The sequence below is a fragment of the Lineus longissimus genome, chromosome 2 (genome assembly GCF_910592395.1).
Source record: "Lineus longissimus chromosome 2, tnLinLong1.2, whole genome shotgun sequence".
Taxonomy (NCBI): Eukaryota; Metazoa; Nemertea; class Pilidiophora; order Heteronemertea; family Lineidae; genus Lineus; species Lineus longissimus.
This window is the reverse complement of record NC_088309.1, coordinates 13,981,824-13,997,714: the sequence shown is the minus strand read 5'-3', so window position 1 is coordinate 13,997,714 and position 15,891 is coordinate 13,981,824. Positions and strand designations below refer to the sequence as shown.

General features: G+C 41.4%; 1 protein-coding gene across 1 annotated transcript; it reads right to left on the bottom strand.

Annotated features, from left to right (window-relative positions):
- Positions 1-14,158: 14,158 nt before the first annotated feature.
- Positions 14,159-15,601, bottom strand: LOC135483679 (uncharacterized). Its single transcript, XM_064764676.1, has 3 exons — positions 15,314-15,601; positions 14,784-15,014; positions 14,159-14,620 (listed from the first exon to the last, which is right to left on the bottom strand). The coding sequence occupies exons 1-3, from the start codon at positions 15,508-15,510 to the stop codon at positions 14,464-14,466; spliced, it is 585 nt and encodes a 194-aa protein (XP_064620746.1). The 5' UTR covers positions 15,511-15,601; the 3' UTR covers positions 14,159-14,463.
- Positions 15,602-15,891: the final 290 nt, after the last annotated feature.

Genomic DNA, 15,891 nt, shown 5'->3' with positions numbered 1-15,891 from the left:
TATCTCCAAGTTGTCACCCCAGGATATAATTGAGCAGCAAATCTCGCTGCAAGGTAGCACTCTTAGTGCGGATGAGAAGCAGCACTTGTATGAGCTACTTCTACGGAACAAAGAGGCATTCAGCCTCTACGGGGAAATTGGCACGTGCCCCAATTTTGAAGTGGACTTCCAATTGAAGGATGACAGTCCATTTTTCGTCCGCCCATATCCTATCCCAGAGGAAAATCGCAAGCAAATTGACAAAGAGTTCAATAAGCTGGTAAATCTTGGTATCTTGAAGAAAGGCTGTTCTGCCTACAGCAGCCCGGTCATGCTGATTGGCAAAAAGGGTACAACTGACAAGAGGATAGTCAGTGATTTCAGGTATTTGAATAGTCATTGTAGAACTGTCAATCAAAATTTTGTCAGCCTACAAAGTGTTCTAGCTCGTTTAGGGCGTTCAAACTGTAAAGTATTATCAGTGATTGATCTCAAAAGTGCTTTTCACAGTCTGCCCCTCTCGGAAAAATCTCAATCTTACACTGGCATTTTTCCTTATCCTGGCTCTCCCAATTACATGTATCGTAGATTACCAATGGGTCTCACTGTATCAAGTGGTATCTTTGCTGAAAAATGCAACTCAATCCTTGCTGAGATTCCTGATTCGGACACATTTGTCATTCCCATTCATGATGATTTCTTGGTGTTCAGTGAAAGTAATGCAGAGCATGCAAGGCATTTAGAAAGCATACTCTTGGCATTGAAAAAGCATGGACTCAAATTGTCTACACAAAAGTGTAAACTGTTTCGACAACGAGTCACATTTGTTGGCCACATAATCAGCATCAATGCTGAAGGTGTAGTTCAGGTGCAGGCTATGAACGATAAATGTTCAGCAATTCGTAACATGCCACAGCCTCGGACCCCAAAACAGGTCAAACGGTTTATTGGAGCTGTTGGATTTCTCAGTCTCTATTTGCCACGCCTCCAAGAATTGGTTAAACCCCTTCATGAGTTAACCAAACGCAATGCCACTTTCAGCTGGCAAGCTGAGCAAGAAGAAGCCTTCCAGAAGGTCAAGGAGCTTCTTACCTCACCCCCAGTTCTGTGTGCCCCAGCACCGGAAGGTCAGTTTGTTCTGTATTCAGTCACATCGCGTATAGCCACAGGCTCATATTTGGCACAAAGGGTTCAAGGCAAAGAACGTACCATTGCTTACTATTCAAAGCGTCTTCCTCCAGCTGCAGCAGCATATTCAGTCAGTGAACTTGAGTTATTTGGACTGTACATCAATGTTACAGCTTTTCGTTATCTTTTGCAGTCACATTCCTTCTTAACATATGTTGATCACAGTAGTCTCGTTCAAATCGTGAAGAGTAAGAGTGAGCCATGCACACTACGCTTACAAAAGCTTCTTGAGAGATTGTCTCATTATTCATTTGAGTTGGCCTATAAAAAAGGCACAGATCTAGTTGTCAGTGATTTCTTGTCAAGAGCACCACTGGATGATGATGACCAATTTGATCGCATCATGCCCATTGCATTCCCAGCCCAAGAATGGCATGTACCCAGGTCTCAGCATCTTGAATTCTGTAGTTCAGACAGTTGTCATTTTGGTTGCCTAGATTGTGCCTATCCTACTGTAAGTGCTCCTACAAGACCCGTAACCAGGTCATTTGCGCGACAAAATGCATTACCCATTGCACCATTGTTCAAAGACGGACGTCCAGCTGTAAGGCCACCCCAAGTCCAACAACAAAGGATCGATAATCCTGTGCCACCGCCTCCCAGGCCCGTCCCTCAACCAAGACCTGTTCCTGCACCCAGGCCACCTAGACGCCAAGCCAGTCCTGCCAGGACCCCGAGACTAAGGATGCCACCACCAGCCGTCCAACAACAGGCCCAGCCAGCTGATATTACAGTACCAGAGCCAAGATTGGTTGACAGAGTGATAAACAAGAATGATCAAGTTCAGGAAGAACACATCAAACAGTGTCCACCAGAATTTTTGCTAACACCTGAGCCATTAGTACCACAGATTGATCACATGACTGCAAGCCACATACCTAATCAAGCTGAACTGAACAAAGTGCTAAAAGTCATCAAGCGTAAGGTCATTCGGGATTACAATTTGCCATTTGACGGTCAGCAGTTTCGCATTGCCCAACAGACGTCACCATTCTTCAAACCTATCTTCGACTATCTTGCTCACAACATTCTCCCAGCCGACAAGAAATCCGCTAGGTCCATCATGCTTAGGTCTGAACAGTATTTGTTATGCAACAATATCTTGTTTCGGTTATTCTTCCCAGCAAATAGTGATGGTAATTACTGTTTTCAACTCGCTGTCCCTGAAAAGTTTATTGATCCATTCATTAGCCGATATCATGACTCCGTTACCGCCAATCACCAAGGTTGTGTACGCACATTTCTGACACTGCGCAAGTCATATTACTTTCCGTCAATGTACCAGAGGATTGTATCATATATTCAATCATGTAGCAATTGTCAGCAATTCAAAGGAAAAGTCGACAAGGACAGACCATACCATGAGCGGATTCCTGCGAGATATTGTCCATTTGAGACAATCTCACTTGATTTCAAAACAATGGTTCCGTCCAGATCAGGTTACCGTCACTTGATGGTAGTAAGTTGTGCAGCAACTCGTTTTATTGTCTGTGTGCCCCTAAAGAATTTAGAGGCAGCGACAATAGCGGAAGTTCTCATTCAGCGTGTTCTGTGTGATTTTGGTATTCCCGAAGTCATTATCTGTGATGCAGCGACATCATTGACGGCAAGATCATTACTCTGTTGTGTGAAACTCTTAACATCTCTCAGAAAATCATTTCAGTCCGGAATCACGGCTCTCTTCATGTCGAGCGTCAAATTCAGTCCGTCGCCAATTTGATCAAGGTGAATCTCAGCCAATATGGACAAGATTGGGTTCGCTATTACAGTGTTGCTCAGTATTCGTTCAATTCATTCTGCTCTAGTTACCTCGGTGGTCATTGCCTATTCTACCTTGTCTTCTTGCGTGAGCCCACTGACATTACCGGACTAAATTTCAAACCAGTCTTGGGATTGTCACACTCGCAATCTGAGTATGTTGAACATCTGAAAGACAAATTTCAGAATGTCTCTAAGCTAATGTTACAGCTGCAAGAGCATCAACAACAAACTCGGAATCAGAAGGTTGCTCAAAAGCTTCATAAGTGTCAGGTTTATGAACAAGGTCAACTGGTTTATCTGCATAAACCATCCAGCTCCTCCTCCCAAAGAAATTCACTGCGTCTTGGGTAGGTCCTTTTGTCATTCATCAGGTTCTTGATCGCACCCACTACATCTTGTCAGACTTAGATGGTAGAATTTTGAAGGATGTTTTTAACTTCAACCGGTTAAAACCAGCATTCTTAAAAGCTACGAATCATGAGAACATCAGCAATTTGCAGAAATTGCGACAGGCTTTGAGGTCCAGTGAAAACACTGAAGTCAAGTCGACAAACTGTACTACTGAGTACAAGTTCATTGATGAGCTTGGTCAACAGCTCCCCTCCGCTCCGGATTGTGAAATGATATTCTATGCTAAGGCAAATCCTTTGGATTTGGAGTCTTATGCGGAATGTTTGGAACACAACAATGGTTTTGCTGCACCGTGCAAACTCTCTGATCAGCAACAACAAACATTGTTAAAGGTCTTAGAAAATGCCCCATCTTCTGAGGCTGTGTATACTGTTGAAAGGGCTAGGTTCAAAGTAGCCAACATACAGCTCTAATTGTCTGTCCCGTTGCGTGATAAGCCATACAGGTTTTGGTGGGATCCGCAGTGTGATATCAACTGCCCACAAGTAGTTGAAACCATCCTGGATCCAGACAATCGAGTCAGATGTCCTGGATCGCCTCAAAACTTGATCAAGCACTTGTATTCTTTGTAAGTGATACAATGTGAAACCACGCATGTGTATAATCTCAAGGTATTCATATCGGTGAGAAAACATTTTGTTAGTTTTCATGTAGACTTTTTGAAGTCATTAGTGAGGTATAAATTTGCCTTTTGTGGTTATATGGTTGTTCTTCTTCCACAATTGTGTGCGAGCAGTGCTCATTATTCAGAGTTCAGTACTAAAAAGTAGTTTTATTTGTGAACAATGGAGTCATAACTTTTCAAGTCAATGCCTTGATACTTGTGCGTATACAAAGCTTTGCTCGATCATAGATGAGAATCGAAAGTACACACAGGTGTGCTCCAACTACTGAATAAAAATATCATCATTACTGTATTAAAAATAGATGGCCAATTTTTAATGGTAATTTGAGTACGTAGCATCATATCGCCTCACTATAATGCGTGTTTGTGGATTTATGAGTATATGTGTGTAACATTTTTGGATTAAAGTGTTTTAGTAATTTTTTTCATCGCATCATTTGGGCTACGTGCCAAATATTCTGTCTAAAAATGCACTCAATGCTGTGTCCAGGATTCAGTTCCAGGAAAGTCATGTGATGTCAATATTGACATTCCTTAAAGTACATTGTGTACATTAGCCATAGCCACCATACATCTGTACAGTCACTATGGTTACGCTGATGCATAAACATTACAATATGATAGTGCATTCTTTGATTATTATTGTTGTTGTTCTCATGCAGAACTATGTTTAAAATTTAACTTTGTGCAATTATTGGTAAATTTGTACAAACTTTTGAGAAGTTTTTAGTAGATATTTCTCATCTTTTGGCAATGACTGTTGTCAATTTTTTTTTTGGAACAAGGCCAATCCTTTTAGGATTATAGTAGTGATATTAAGCCCTGCATAACTAACCATTTCATTTCAGGCTAGCTGTGCTCACTTTCTTGTGCTTTTATGTCTACTATCTTCATGTATTCGGATGACCAGTTTAATTATGTTCCACTGTGGAACTGCACTCTCTGACTTTGTTAAACTTAGCTGAGATTAGTTCAGCCTCTTCAATTTTATTACGTAACCTACTAGCAAGGTATCCCTGTTTCCGATTGTCTGTATAAACGCTTTGGAAGTTTAAATGCCCCAGTTGTCGGAATGTATAAACACTTCCAAAGATTTTAAAACAACTTGTTCTTGCTTTAAGTCTAAACTATTATTATCTTAATCAAGTTCGTAATTTGAACAAGGGGGATGTTATATATAGTTTAGACCCTTCCATGAGGAGCCTCAGCGTTAGGACCCTCCGTCATGTGACCACGTGGAAGGAGGCTGATCTCCAGGTATAAACTGGGTCAAGCGATCAGAAGTGCGCGGACCTCCGTCTCTATAGGTCACGTCTATTGCTGGTCATCCGACTCTTGCCCTGATGTGGCTTCTTGTCTAGGACATTATAGTGAATAAACTTATAACATGATAAGAGGATATTCTTAGTCCATTCGAATTCTGTTGACGATCCCAACATGACAATAGCCTGACAGTTGTTATTCATTAGCATGTAAGCAATGGATATTCTGTGACTGATTCTAGCAGATTGCACTAGCTACCCGGCAGTGACTAGTCTTTAACTTCCTGAGTACCAGATATTCTGTCACTGATTCCAGGCGATTGCATAATTGATGCTGTTCCAGTAACAGGGTCAACAGCTTGCCCACTGATCTTCCGTGTAAATTGCTAGCAGGCAATCGCCTTGGAAACGGCAAAAACTTAAAAGATCAAGGAGATGACAACGGCGAAAATAGTATAGACCACGCTTCACCTCTGTAGTGAGTAAATGGGAAAACCAACCTCTGCTGTTCATATTGTGCATGTCTATTGTCAGACCAACTAGCCCAGTCAACAGCCATATTATTGTGGATGTTATTTGAGAGCCTCCACAAAATTTCATAAACAGCCACAGAGAAGATATTATCGTATTTATGCGCTTATAAGCTCACTGCGCTTATATTCGAGGTGCGCTTATAGCCACAATTTCATATTTATAGGCTAAATAACGCGCGCAATGAACATATTAACACACCGAACACACCAGAGCGGGGGCATACATTCGCAATTTGCCCCAATTGCGTTATATATTTCTAGTTGAATATTTGATCTGATATGTTGGGATGATCGTGGGCGGGAATGGGTGTCTACATGTTGTTAGGCTGATAATGATATATTATGATTTAAAGTTTTTGTCAGCATGTTTTTAAAAATGGGGTAGGGTTTTTCATCATCTATCATCTTTCATCTGGAATAACCTTTCATGATATTGGTGGGGGTGTGCAAGGGATAGTAGTCCTAGGGCTGATAGTCCGTGTAACAATAGCCCGCATTGCTAAATGTTTTGGTTAGGGTTAGCGGTACATTGTCATTGGCTGAAATTTGAGATGAATGGGATGTACCTGTGGAATTGTGCGTGATTACGCTATTTTGAAAGGAGTATTTATCCTCGCCTTGTGATTGGAGAGAAATGTTGAAAAATATAATACAAGGACAATGAGGGACTGGCGTGAGTAATCTGCCACGTGGCGCTGCAATTGATCATATCAAAACTTTCCATTTCCAATGCATTATCACATTATTTCTGAGCCCAGAAATAATTGCTTATTTTCGACTGATTTCGGCGACGTTTGCATGTTCCTGCTTTAAATCTACTGAGCTATCAATTTTGTAAGATAATTTTGCGGAAAATATGCGCGATGCCAGTTATTGGGCACGTTTTGTGTTGTTGAAATCTTGTGCAAAAATGTATGCAATGGTTTCGCGCGATTGACCTCATGCGACGTCAACAGACCAGAAAATGATGTCATGACGTCAGAAGGTATGATTGATTGTGGCGCTGCCGTTGGCATTTATCGTTATCACCAGTTCCTTATTGAAGCAAGGAATGCACAGTATAGAATATGATGTACAAAGTAACTAGGTAGCAGTTTGTATTCATTTTTGAGAGAATAAAAGGTACACATTTATGATGAAAGGATGTGGTGTTGTGATTTTCTGAAGAACAGGTGGCAATTGTACTGGAAGGTCTGGGTCTGTTCAAGGTAAGCTTGGTCGTTGGTGCTGAGCACTTGTTGTGTTGAAGATCAGGATGAATGTGGTTATGGCAGGGAAAATGGACTGTGAGACGATTGACTTTATTGTGGAGGGGTATTAGTCCAATTTGGAGTAGTATGGTGAGAGTTGGGGTTTGGTCGGTGTATGATTACAAATATGACAGGGCACTATAGATTATTTTATGATCAGACCAATAATTGTCTAATACACCAACAAAGTCAATGTTGTTTGATGGGATGTCATTGCTGAAGACTAGATCTAGTTTGGAATTGTAATCAGTGGTGTTGTTGGTCATGTATTGTCGTAGATTGTATGCTTGGAACATGTATGTTTCTAACTTAGCATTGTAGTTTTCAGTTCCACTAATGGATTTCATATTGAAATCTCCTATTACAATGTATTCTTCATTTGGTTCATAGGATAATAGACATTCTTGTAATTTATAGACAAGATTTTGGAAAGTGCAATTTGGTGATGCATATATTGCGATGACATGAAGTACTGTATGGTGACGAGGGGGCTGTATGCAGAGTGATATGGATTCAAAGTCAAAAGTGCTGATGGATTCTTTTTCCAATATTTTGATATCATTTTTGACATACATAATCAAGCCATGTGGGGGTCTTTGCATACAATTGGCTATTTTTTGGTCATTGCGTATTAGCTGGAAGTTAGGGATAGAATAATGAGTGTCAGGATCAGAGGGTTTGAGCTTTGATTCTGCGAGTGCAACAATAGATGCAGCATTGATGTTTGGGTCTAGTCTTAGATCATCGAAATTTGCATGGACTGATCTTGTATTGTGGTAGACATACTCTCAACTCGGCTCTATAAGACCAGGCCAGACACCTCTTGCCCGCCCATTACATATCAATATTCATTGGGATATTGTATGAAGAAGAACCAATGACAGGTCAGAGACAGCATAGGCCTGTAATGAGCAGTCATGACTGTGAGTCGCCATTGGTGTGTCATCAGGCCTAGCTCTTTGTTGTGTTTGTTAAGTTTCGTGTTAATTGCACCTACCTGTATGTGGTTAGGTCATACTGTTGACTATGAATTTTGATTTTGCTGCAATACAATAAATCCTCACTGGGTCTTTTTATTCCCCCTTATTAATGGTAGTCATAATGCATGAATTAGGAGATAGACATAGTACAACATGGATGCAAATGACGAGGAAGTCGGTATTGCTGCACCTTTGCCGAAAAGGCGCAGGAGTTACAGTATCAAGGAGAAAATTGCGTATCTTCGTAATTTCTACACTGCATTAGATAATGGTACAGTAGCCGACCGACGGGAATTTGCGGAACACTACAGGATCCCTGAAGAGACATTCCGTAAATGGAATTTAGAGGAATTGGAACTTGCTCAGCGACCAAACAACGGCAATGCACGGAAGAAAAGAGCAAGGAATATCGGAACCTGGACAGAAGTTGAGGAACAAGTCCATGAATGGGTTTTGGACCAGAGGGAGAAACGCCTCCCTGTTGCTGTGCAGGACATTCAGGAGAAAGCGTTGGATTTGTATGTAGCCTGGTGGGGCGATCTGACCGAAGAGAGACAAAATGAAATTGTCCATTCAAAGCCTATTCTTCATGATTTCCGAGCCTCATCTGGATGGGTTAATGACTTCATGAAGAGAAAGAACATTTCATTCGAAAGGCTAATAAGAACACCACAACTCTTTCCGCTGATGCTGCGGCTCGAGTCGAAATGTTTCGGAATGAAGCCACAGACACCATTGAAAGGATGGGTATTGAATTTCGTTTCGTGTTCAATATGGATGAAACATTCTTTCTTTTTGACTGTCGCCCTCTTTATACATGTAACACCAAAGGTGCCCGGTCTGTTGATGTCAGGACGTCCAGGTCAAACACAAAGTTAGGCTGCACGGTTTCACTTTGCATCTCTGCCAGTGGGGGCAAGATGCCAGCTCATGTGACATTCCCTCGCCGAGGATTCATTCGGAAGATTGCTGAACTGGAGAACCAGAACATCCCTGCAAATGTTAAAGTTTCATCCTCCCAAACTGGATGGGTGAAAGAAGAGACGATTGGACACTGGTTAGATGAGGTATTTCAGCCTCATATTGATGCTGAACACTGCGATCTTTTTTTGCTTCTGGTCGACAGATATCGGGTGCACAGAACCGAATACTTTGGATTGCGCACCACTGAGATGGGAGGTATCATTGACTTAATCCCAGCTGGCTGCACGTCACTCGTACAACCACTTGACGTTGCAGTCATGAAATCCTTCAAGAGTAACGCCAAAACGCAATGGAAGATGTGGAAAATAGAACACACAGATGACGATGGTGCGTGTCTACCAGTGCAAACACTGGATGTGGTGAACATTGTTAGCTATGCCTGGGAAGCCGTGGAACCCTGCGTAATTCTAAGCGGATTTGAAGCGTCATTCCGACCACGGGATATTGAGAACGGGCCTGCAGCACCAATGGGCGATGATAACGACGAGGAGGCGGAGGAAGAGGATGGACTTGACTTTGTAGACGTTGAAAACGAACTTGTGCAGGAGTAATTGCAACAGACCAACGTACATTACTACATGTATGAATTTTGAATAGAATAAAGCATATCATAAAGTTATACCAAGTCATTGTTATCTGTTAGCTCAATTTTTAACGAAACAAACCTTTCTGAAAAGAATACCATCAAACATTCATTTTGCAACACCCTGTCTAAACAAGTCAAACCCTGAGGTCAGCACATCCCAGGACACAGAAAGGTGATCATGTAGCGATGAATGGTCACAATCCACTCATTGAGCTTCTTAATGCATGTTGATTTCATGAAAGCCAAACCATGAAGTCGGTGACAGGCCTACTTGCCAATCATAACATTACCCATGCAAAAGCACAACGCCAGTTCTCTCAACCGATAAGGTCTGACAAGGATTTCTATAGGCCTAATACCCCTGGCTGCGAATGAATAACCATGAAACTTGGTAGTGGGTGGTATTTACCGGCCTGGTCTTATAGAGCCGAGTTGAGAGTATTTGACTTGATTGTTAGGTTGATAGGACAGGGCAATTTGTATTATTTGATGATGGGACCAGCTTTGGGGAATGACAGAGCATGAGTTAATGTTTTGAGAATTTGATTGATCAGTGAAGACCATGTCTAACTCTGTATGTGGACATTCTTTTTTGGATAATGGTGGTTGTGTTTTAGTAGTTTGTTCTATGATGAATTGTTTGAAATTAAATGTCTGTGACATGAAAGTTTCTATGTCTTCTGTGTATTTGTTGTGCATTATCATCTTTAGGCATTTGTCATCTTTGTCTGGGTTGTGAACAAGAATGGGGTTGTCAATGTTACTGAAATTACCAATGAGGAAGAAGTTGGCCATTTATCTGTATGGCAAAAGGTATGTATGTAATTCGTTGGTGAGTGTTGGCCATGAGCAATTTTGGTAAACATTAATGATAAGGACATGAAATGTTTGTGAACAGTGTGGCGGGCAGAACGACACCATCATTATCTCAAAGTGGTCAGTTCGATCAGATCGTTTTTCGAAAATAGTGAAATCATCTTTTATGTATAACATAAGTCCATGTGGGGGTCTTATGTGGTTGTCTGTTGTTGGCTGATCATTTCGCAGCAATTGAAAATTGGGTAAACTGTATGCGTTGGAAGGATCTTTTTTTGTTAGCTGAGAATTTGCAAGTGTATGAGAGAGGCTGCTGTGATGATTTCATTATATTTCAACTTATCAAAATGCTGAAGGACTGATTGTGCATTGTTAAAGGCAATGGTGAACTGTTTGCCATGGTACACTGGTGTGTAAGACAATTGTAGCTTCTGTGTCTGTTTCATTAATCTCATGTACTTTGTTACTTTTGATGACTGTGAAATGTCTTTTTCATTCAGATCAATAATGTATAAATCATTCATGGAGCGGACACGACTCAATGCTACATAATGTGCATGTTGTTTAAGACCTGGCGGTGTACTTTTAATGGTCATATATCAAGGTTTTTTGCCATTTTCTGCTGTAAGACGATTTCAAAAGTGTACCTAACACTTTATACAATACAGAAAACCAAATGCAATTAGCTCCATCCATTTTGAAGATATAGCCAATTATGTGTTTGACAACTTGATTACCTGATCAGGCTAGCAACTGGCTTGTTAGAGCCAGGCGGCGGGTTCAGCAAAAGTTGTGATGTAGATCAGGTCATCTGTACATGTCATGCAATCATAAAAGCAGGAGGGCCTTAATTAGTTATGCACACCTGGAAGTAATGTGTTTCATTCACTATGGTGTATTGTGTGGCTCCGAATTGTGTCAAGGCTAGCACAAAGAACAATCGAATGACGGATGGGACCCATTTTCATGAATTTCCAAAGCCAGTTGAACGAGAGAGGAGGAAGCTGTGGATTCGGAAGTGCAAACGTTTGGAGTGTTGGAAGCCTGGGCCTTCGGCCAAACTTTGCAGTGTGATCACTTTATCGATACGGATTATCACATGAAGCCGGATATCTGCATCCAACTGAATATTAAATGCCACTTGTTAAAAACAGCTGTTCCATCTGTATTCGATTTGACCAACCCCACTTACATCGACAGCCTCCAAAGGAACGTTCGTTAGCCAAAAAACGTAAACATCAAGAAGTGAGTTGAACACTATTTCATGATTTATACACTGCTGATGCACACAACACTCATACTACCCAAATGGCACATGTCATCCACTGTACAGTGGCTACACAACCATGTCAATTGCATTTAATGCCCGAGGCTGCTGAGGTCGGTTGTTATACATAATGTGTAGGCCCTATTGGGGCCTGTGATACCGCATAGTGTCTTCTTGTGTTCCAGCCATAGCAAGGTGACAGCGAGGTGACAGCGACACAGGTCAGTGTCAGTGACAGCCACTGTCAATGACAGATTATTGTCATCTGACATCTAGGCCTATCTAACGTTGCACGGCATAATATCGTCACGTCAAGATGATTGTGCATAATACCGTCACTTTTCAATAGTAGTTCAGCGTCATGACATAACTGGCGATACAACACAGACGAGGCGAAACAATATTGTGCAACATTAGTCTGTTCAAAAATCATACATGTTATACATCTGCAACCATCTATCAATGTCTTCCTCGCTGGAGTCCTATCACAACATATGCTGCCACTTTGCTCCCAAGTCTCTACATTTCGGATATGAAGGAATGAAAGCAAGGCAAGTTCTTTTTCATCTATTCTTTGAAACAGAGTGGAACTCAGTGCTAGGTATCACAATCAAGACCCTGACGAGTCTTGTTTTAAATTCTAATCTAAAATTAAAGAAGTAAAAACTGCAGTTAAAAGAGGGACTATTGGCCGGATCTATGGGATTGAACTTAATAATGCATTGCAATAGCTGACAACCTACATGTATTTTAACTATGGTTTTGCGATTTGTTCCAGGCTCTTCCTAGCTGCATTGCACTTCAACGAGAATTCCAAACGTGCCCAAGCAGCGAACAAAGATGGGACTAAGCGATGGTCAGTCTCCTATCCGAAGGCAAAGAAGGGTGAACCTGTGGCAAGGGAAGTGAAAGTACCAGTGACTTATGGTAGGAACCTTTTCAAATGAAATGGCCAGGGCCATTGTGCTCACCTCATGTGGAGGAAAGATGGATAAAGAGCATGGTATTGTGTCATGTAGTGTTAGGTTTGATGTAGGTCCAAACAATTACAATTTCCCCAAAATGGCCAATTTACAGTACATTCGACCTCTGTGACCTTGAAAAGTAGGTCAAATCAAAGACGACCCGGGTGACACATTGAATGGTTGTTAGAATTAGATGTACCTATGATATAAAATTAGTGCCAATCGGGCAAGTCATTACTAGGAATAAAGGCATTTTGAAGAATTTAGGATTTGGCCCCCTCCCTGGAGGCCAAACGGCAAATCAGATCGCACCAAACTTCGGTACCTGAGATAACCTGACCAAGGGGTACATGTGTACTTAATTTGTGATCAATAGTCATTGCAGTTAAGAAACGTGCCATAGTTACGGCCTGACGGCGAATTTACGCCATTTGACCTCTGTGACCTTGACAAGAAGGTCAAATTAAAAACCTGTGTGACATATACTGTATGGTGGTTAGATGTACCCATGATATCAAATTGGTGGCAATCGGGCAAGAAGTTAAGGAATAATCACATTTTTAAGGTTTTTTGGATTTTGCCCCCTGGTGGTCAAGTGGTGAATCATATTGGACCAAACTTCGGTCCCTGAGATCACCTGACTAAGGGGTAAATGTGTACCAAATTTGGTATCAATAGTCATTGCAGTTTAGAAACGTGCCATCGTTACATCCTAACGGCCAATTTACACCATTTGACCTCTGTGACCTTGAAAAGGAGGTCAAATAAAAAAAACGGCCAATTTACAACATTTGACCTCTGTGACCTTGAAAAGGAGGTCAAATCAAAAAACCCGGAGGATATATGATGCACCTTTGCTAGAAGTACCTACCATATTTTTTTCAAAATTTCCCGACTACTATTAAGGGAGATATTGCATATTTTCATTTTTAACGTTTGGCCCCCTGGTGGCCAAACCATGAAACGAATCGGACCGAAACTTGGTCTCCAAGGTGTCATTACATAAGGGTACATGTGTACTAAGTTTCAACTCAATAGCTCTAACAGTTATGAAACGTGCCCTGCTAACGGACGACGGACGACATTCACCACGGTATGGGATAAGCTCACCTCTGCTAAGAGGTGAGCTAAAAAGTACTTCTATATCATACATGTAGGTTGAGGATGCTCCTTGAAAATGGCCATATATAGAAAGGGTGACAACATCCGATTGCTTGGCAGAGTGCCAAAGTAGTGTTGTTGCAGTCGTCTTCCTAGCCGCTGATAAAGACTCTCGCCTAGCAGTGGTTGGCACGGTATATGAAACCAGGGGCGGGACATACCACTGCGGTGGGAGTGTACTCTATTAAGGAGAGCACTTGTCAGTCCCATGGGTGTCCTTAGGGACCATCTCAAAATTTACTGATGCAAAAAAAGAGGAACAGTGTTTGTCTGGGGGGAGTTTTCTAGGTGCTCAGTGTGCACAGAGAGACTAACACTGTTCTTCTATTTTGGCATCAGTCAAATTTGAGATGGTCCCTTTAGAGAGGTTCCACTTGACTGTGAACACCATTTCCATTTCCAGAGGTATTTCATGGAGATGATCTTGTGTCACCAAAAACAAACAGGACATCCTATAAATACAAAATATTTATTGTTAAAAAAAAATCAAAATATTCGTTCCTTTTCAGAATACATCCAACTTCTACTGAATGAGGTATTGAGACTTCGAGAGAAAATGCCCTCGTACAGCACTGCATTGGCCAATAGAGAAGATCGCATCAAGTCTACACCCAAGCCAGTCTGTACGAAATACACGAAACGTCAAACCAAACTTGAGGTCGTGGATAGCCGGAAGACTCGATTTAATCGGACGCTCAACTCTTTGGATAACGAAAGCCAGTGTACTCCTCTGAGGGCCAGGTAGAGCGAATCTTGTCACGAGCACAGACTGGAAGAGGAAGTCTTTGCTTTTTGCCCAAACGTTGCCAGCACCAGCGCACAAATCTGCGGTATGCAAGGTATCTCCATAACCTGAAAAGACAGTTTGAGAGAAAATTTGAGTTCAGATGAAACATAATGCATACAATGTAGTATGGTCATGAATCCTTTGTGCTGAAGGCAGTTGTTTCTGTTTTGTAAATAAATAGGAAGTGTACATGTACAAGTTTCTGTTATTTTACTTATTTCAACTTACTTGTGCATTGGCTGATCATTTCCTATTGGCCCTTGATCTTGGATAAATTCATACATGGCACTTTCCAGGACATATCGGTCAAGGCAGTTGCTTGCGAATCCGGGATGCAGAGTTATGCAGGCAACTCCATCTGGCTCATAACTTTCCTTCTTGGCCAGAACTGGGGAATAGTCACTGCAGCACATCGACTCTGTTCCAGTGATTTGAGCTGTGCAGTTTCCACAGTCACACCTGAAGTGATAAACGTTTACATATTTACAAAAAATGATGATTAACACTAGACCAGTTGCCAGTTGCCCTCCTTGGCTTCCCTCAGTCTCAGTGATGATGAGGCCGAGTCCATGACATGGCAGATGGCAAATGTCCTTCAGAGACTGTTCAAATACATACAACCATTGAACCAATACAAAGCCATCCAAGAAGTGCCAGAGCATCAGATAAAGTCCAATTGTGTATAGTAGTAGTGGATGCATGTCATGATGTAGTGCTGTGTGCATAGAGAACAGAGTGAGAATGTAAACAAAACTTGCCATTTTCTGTTGCCTGCACGTTCAGGGCGTTCATCCTCCACTTCCTCATCACTTTCGTCCGAATGATCACTCTCATTATGATCTAGTGATATTAATGGCTCGAACATGTATGGCTCAACGTTTAAATATCCTTCTGTATCGACCAAAACATCCTCAAATTCACTGCTCTCACTCTCTGAACTGTATGCGGAAGCCATCTTGCTTTGTTCTGACTGACCTGACCTACGTCATCAAAAAATCCCTAGCGGCCACATGTGGAACTAATCTAAAGTTGTGTGTGGTGGGAAATTCAAATAGTTTAAAATTGAAAATTGAAATAACTAAATAATGACTTTATTATTAGAATTTTTTTAATGTCTGGGATCTTGTTTTTTTAACCCTCAACATATTTCATGAGTATCAAGCATGTTTTCAAACCTTGATATATGACCTTTAAGCATAGGGTTCATGTTGATGACTAGTTGTTTGAATGTTCCGCCTTGTGATGAGTGAACAGTTCTTGCATTGCTTTGTTTTAAGGGAAATTGTGTTCTCAAGACTGTATGATGTTTTCCCCATGGAAATTGGCGTTTTACAGC

What these genes read in the sequence shown, in the direction of transcription:
- LOC135483679 (XM_064764676.1), bottom strand. Translation starts at nt 15,510, where the DNA reads ATGGCTTCCGCATACAGTTCAGAGAGTGAGAGCAGTGAATTTGAGGAT. An exon ending in CGTGCAGGCAACAGAAAATG is followed by an intron (nt 15,015 to 15,313) that starts GCAAGTTTTGTT and finishes TTATCACTTCAG; the next exon opens with GTGTGACTGTGGAAACTGCA. An exon ending in AATGATCAGCCAATGCACAA is followed by an intron (nt 14,621 to 14,783) that starts GTAAGTTGAAAT and finishes CTGTCTTTTCAG; the next exon opens with GTTATGGAGATACCTTGCAT.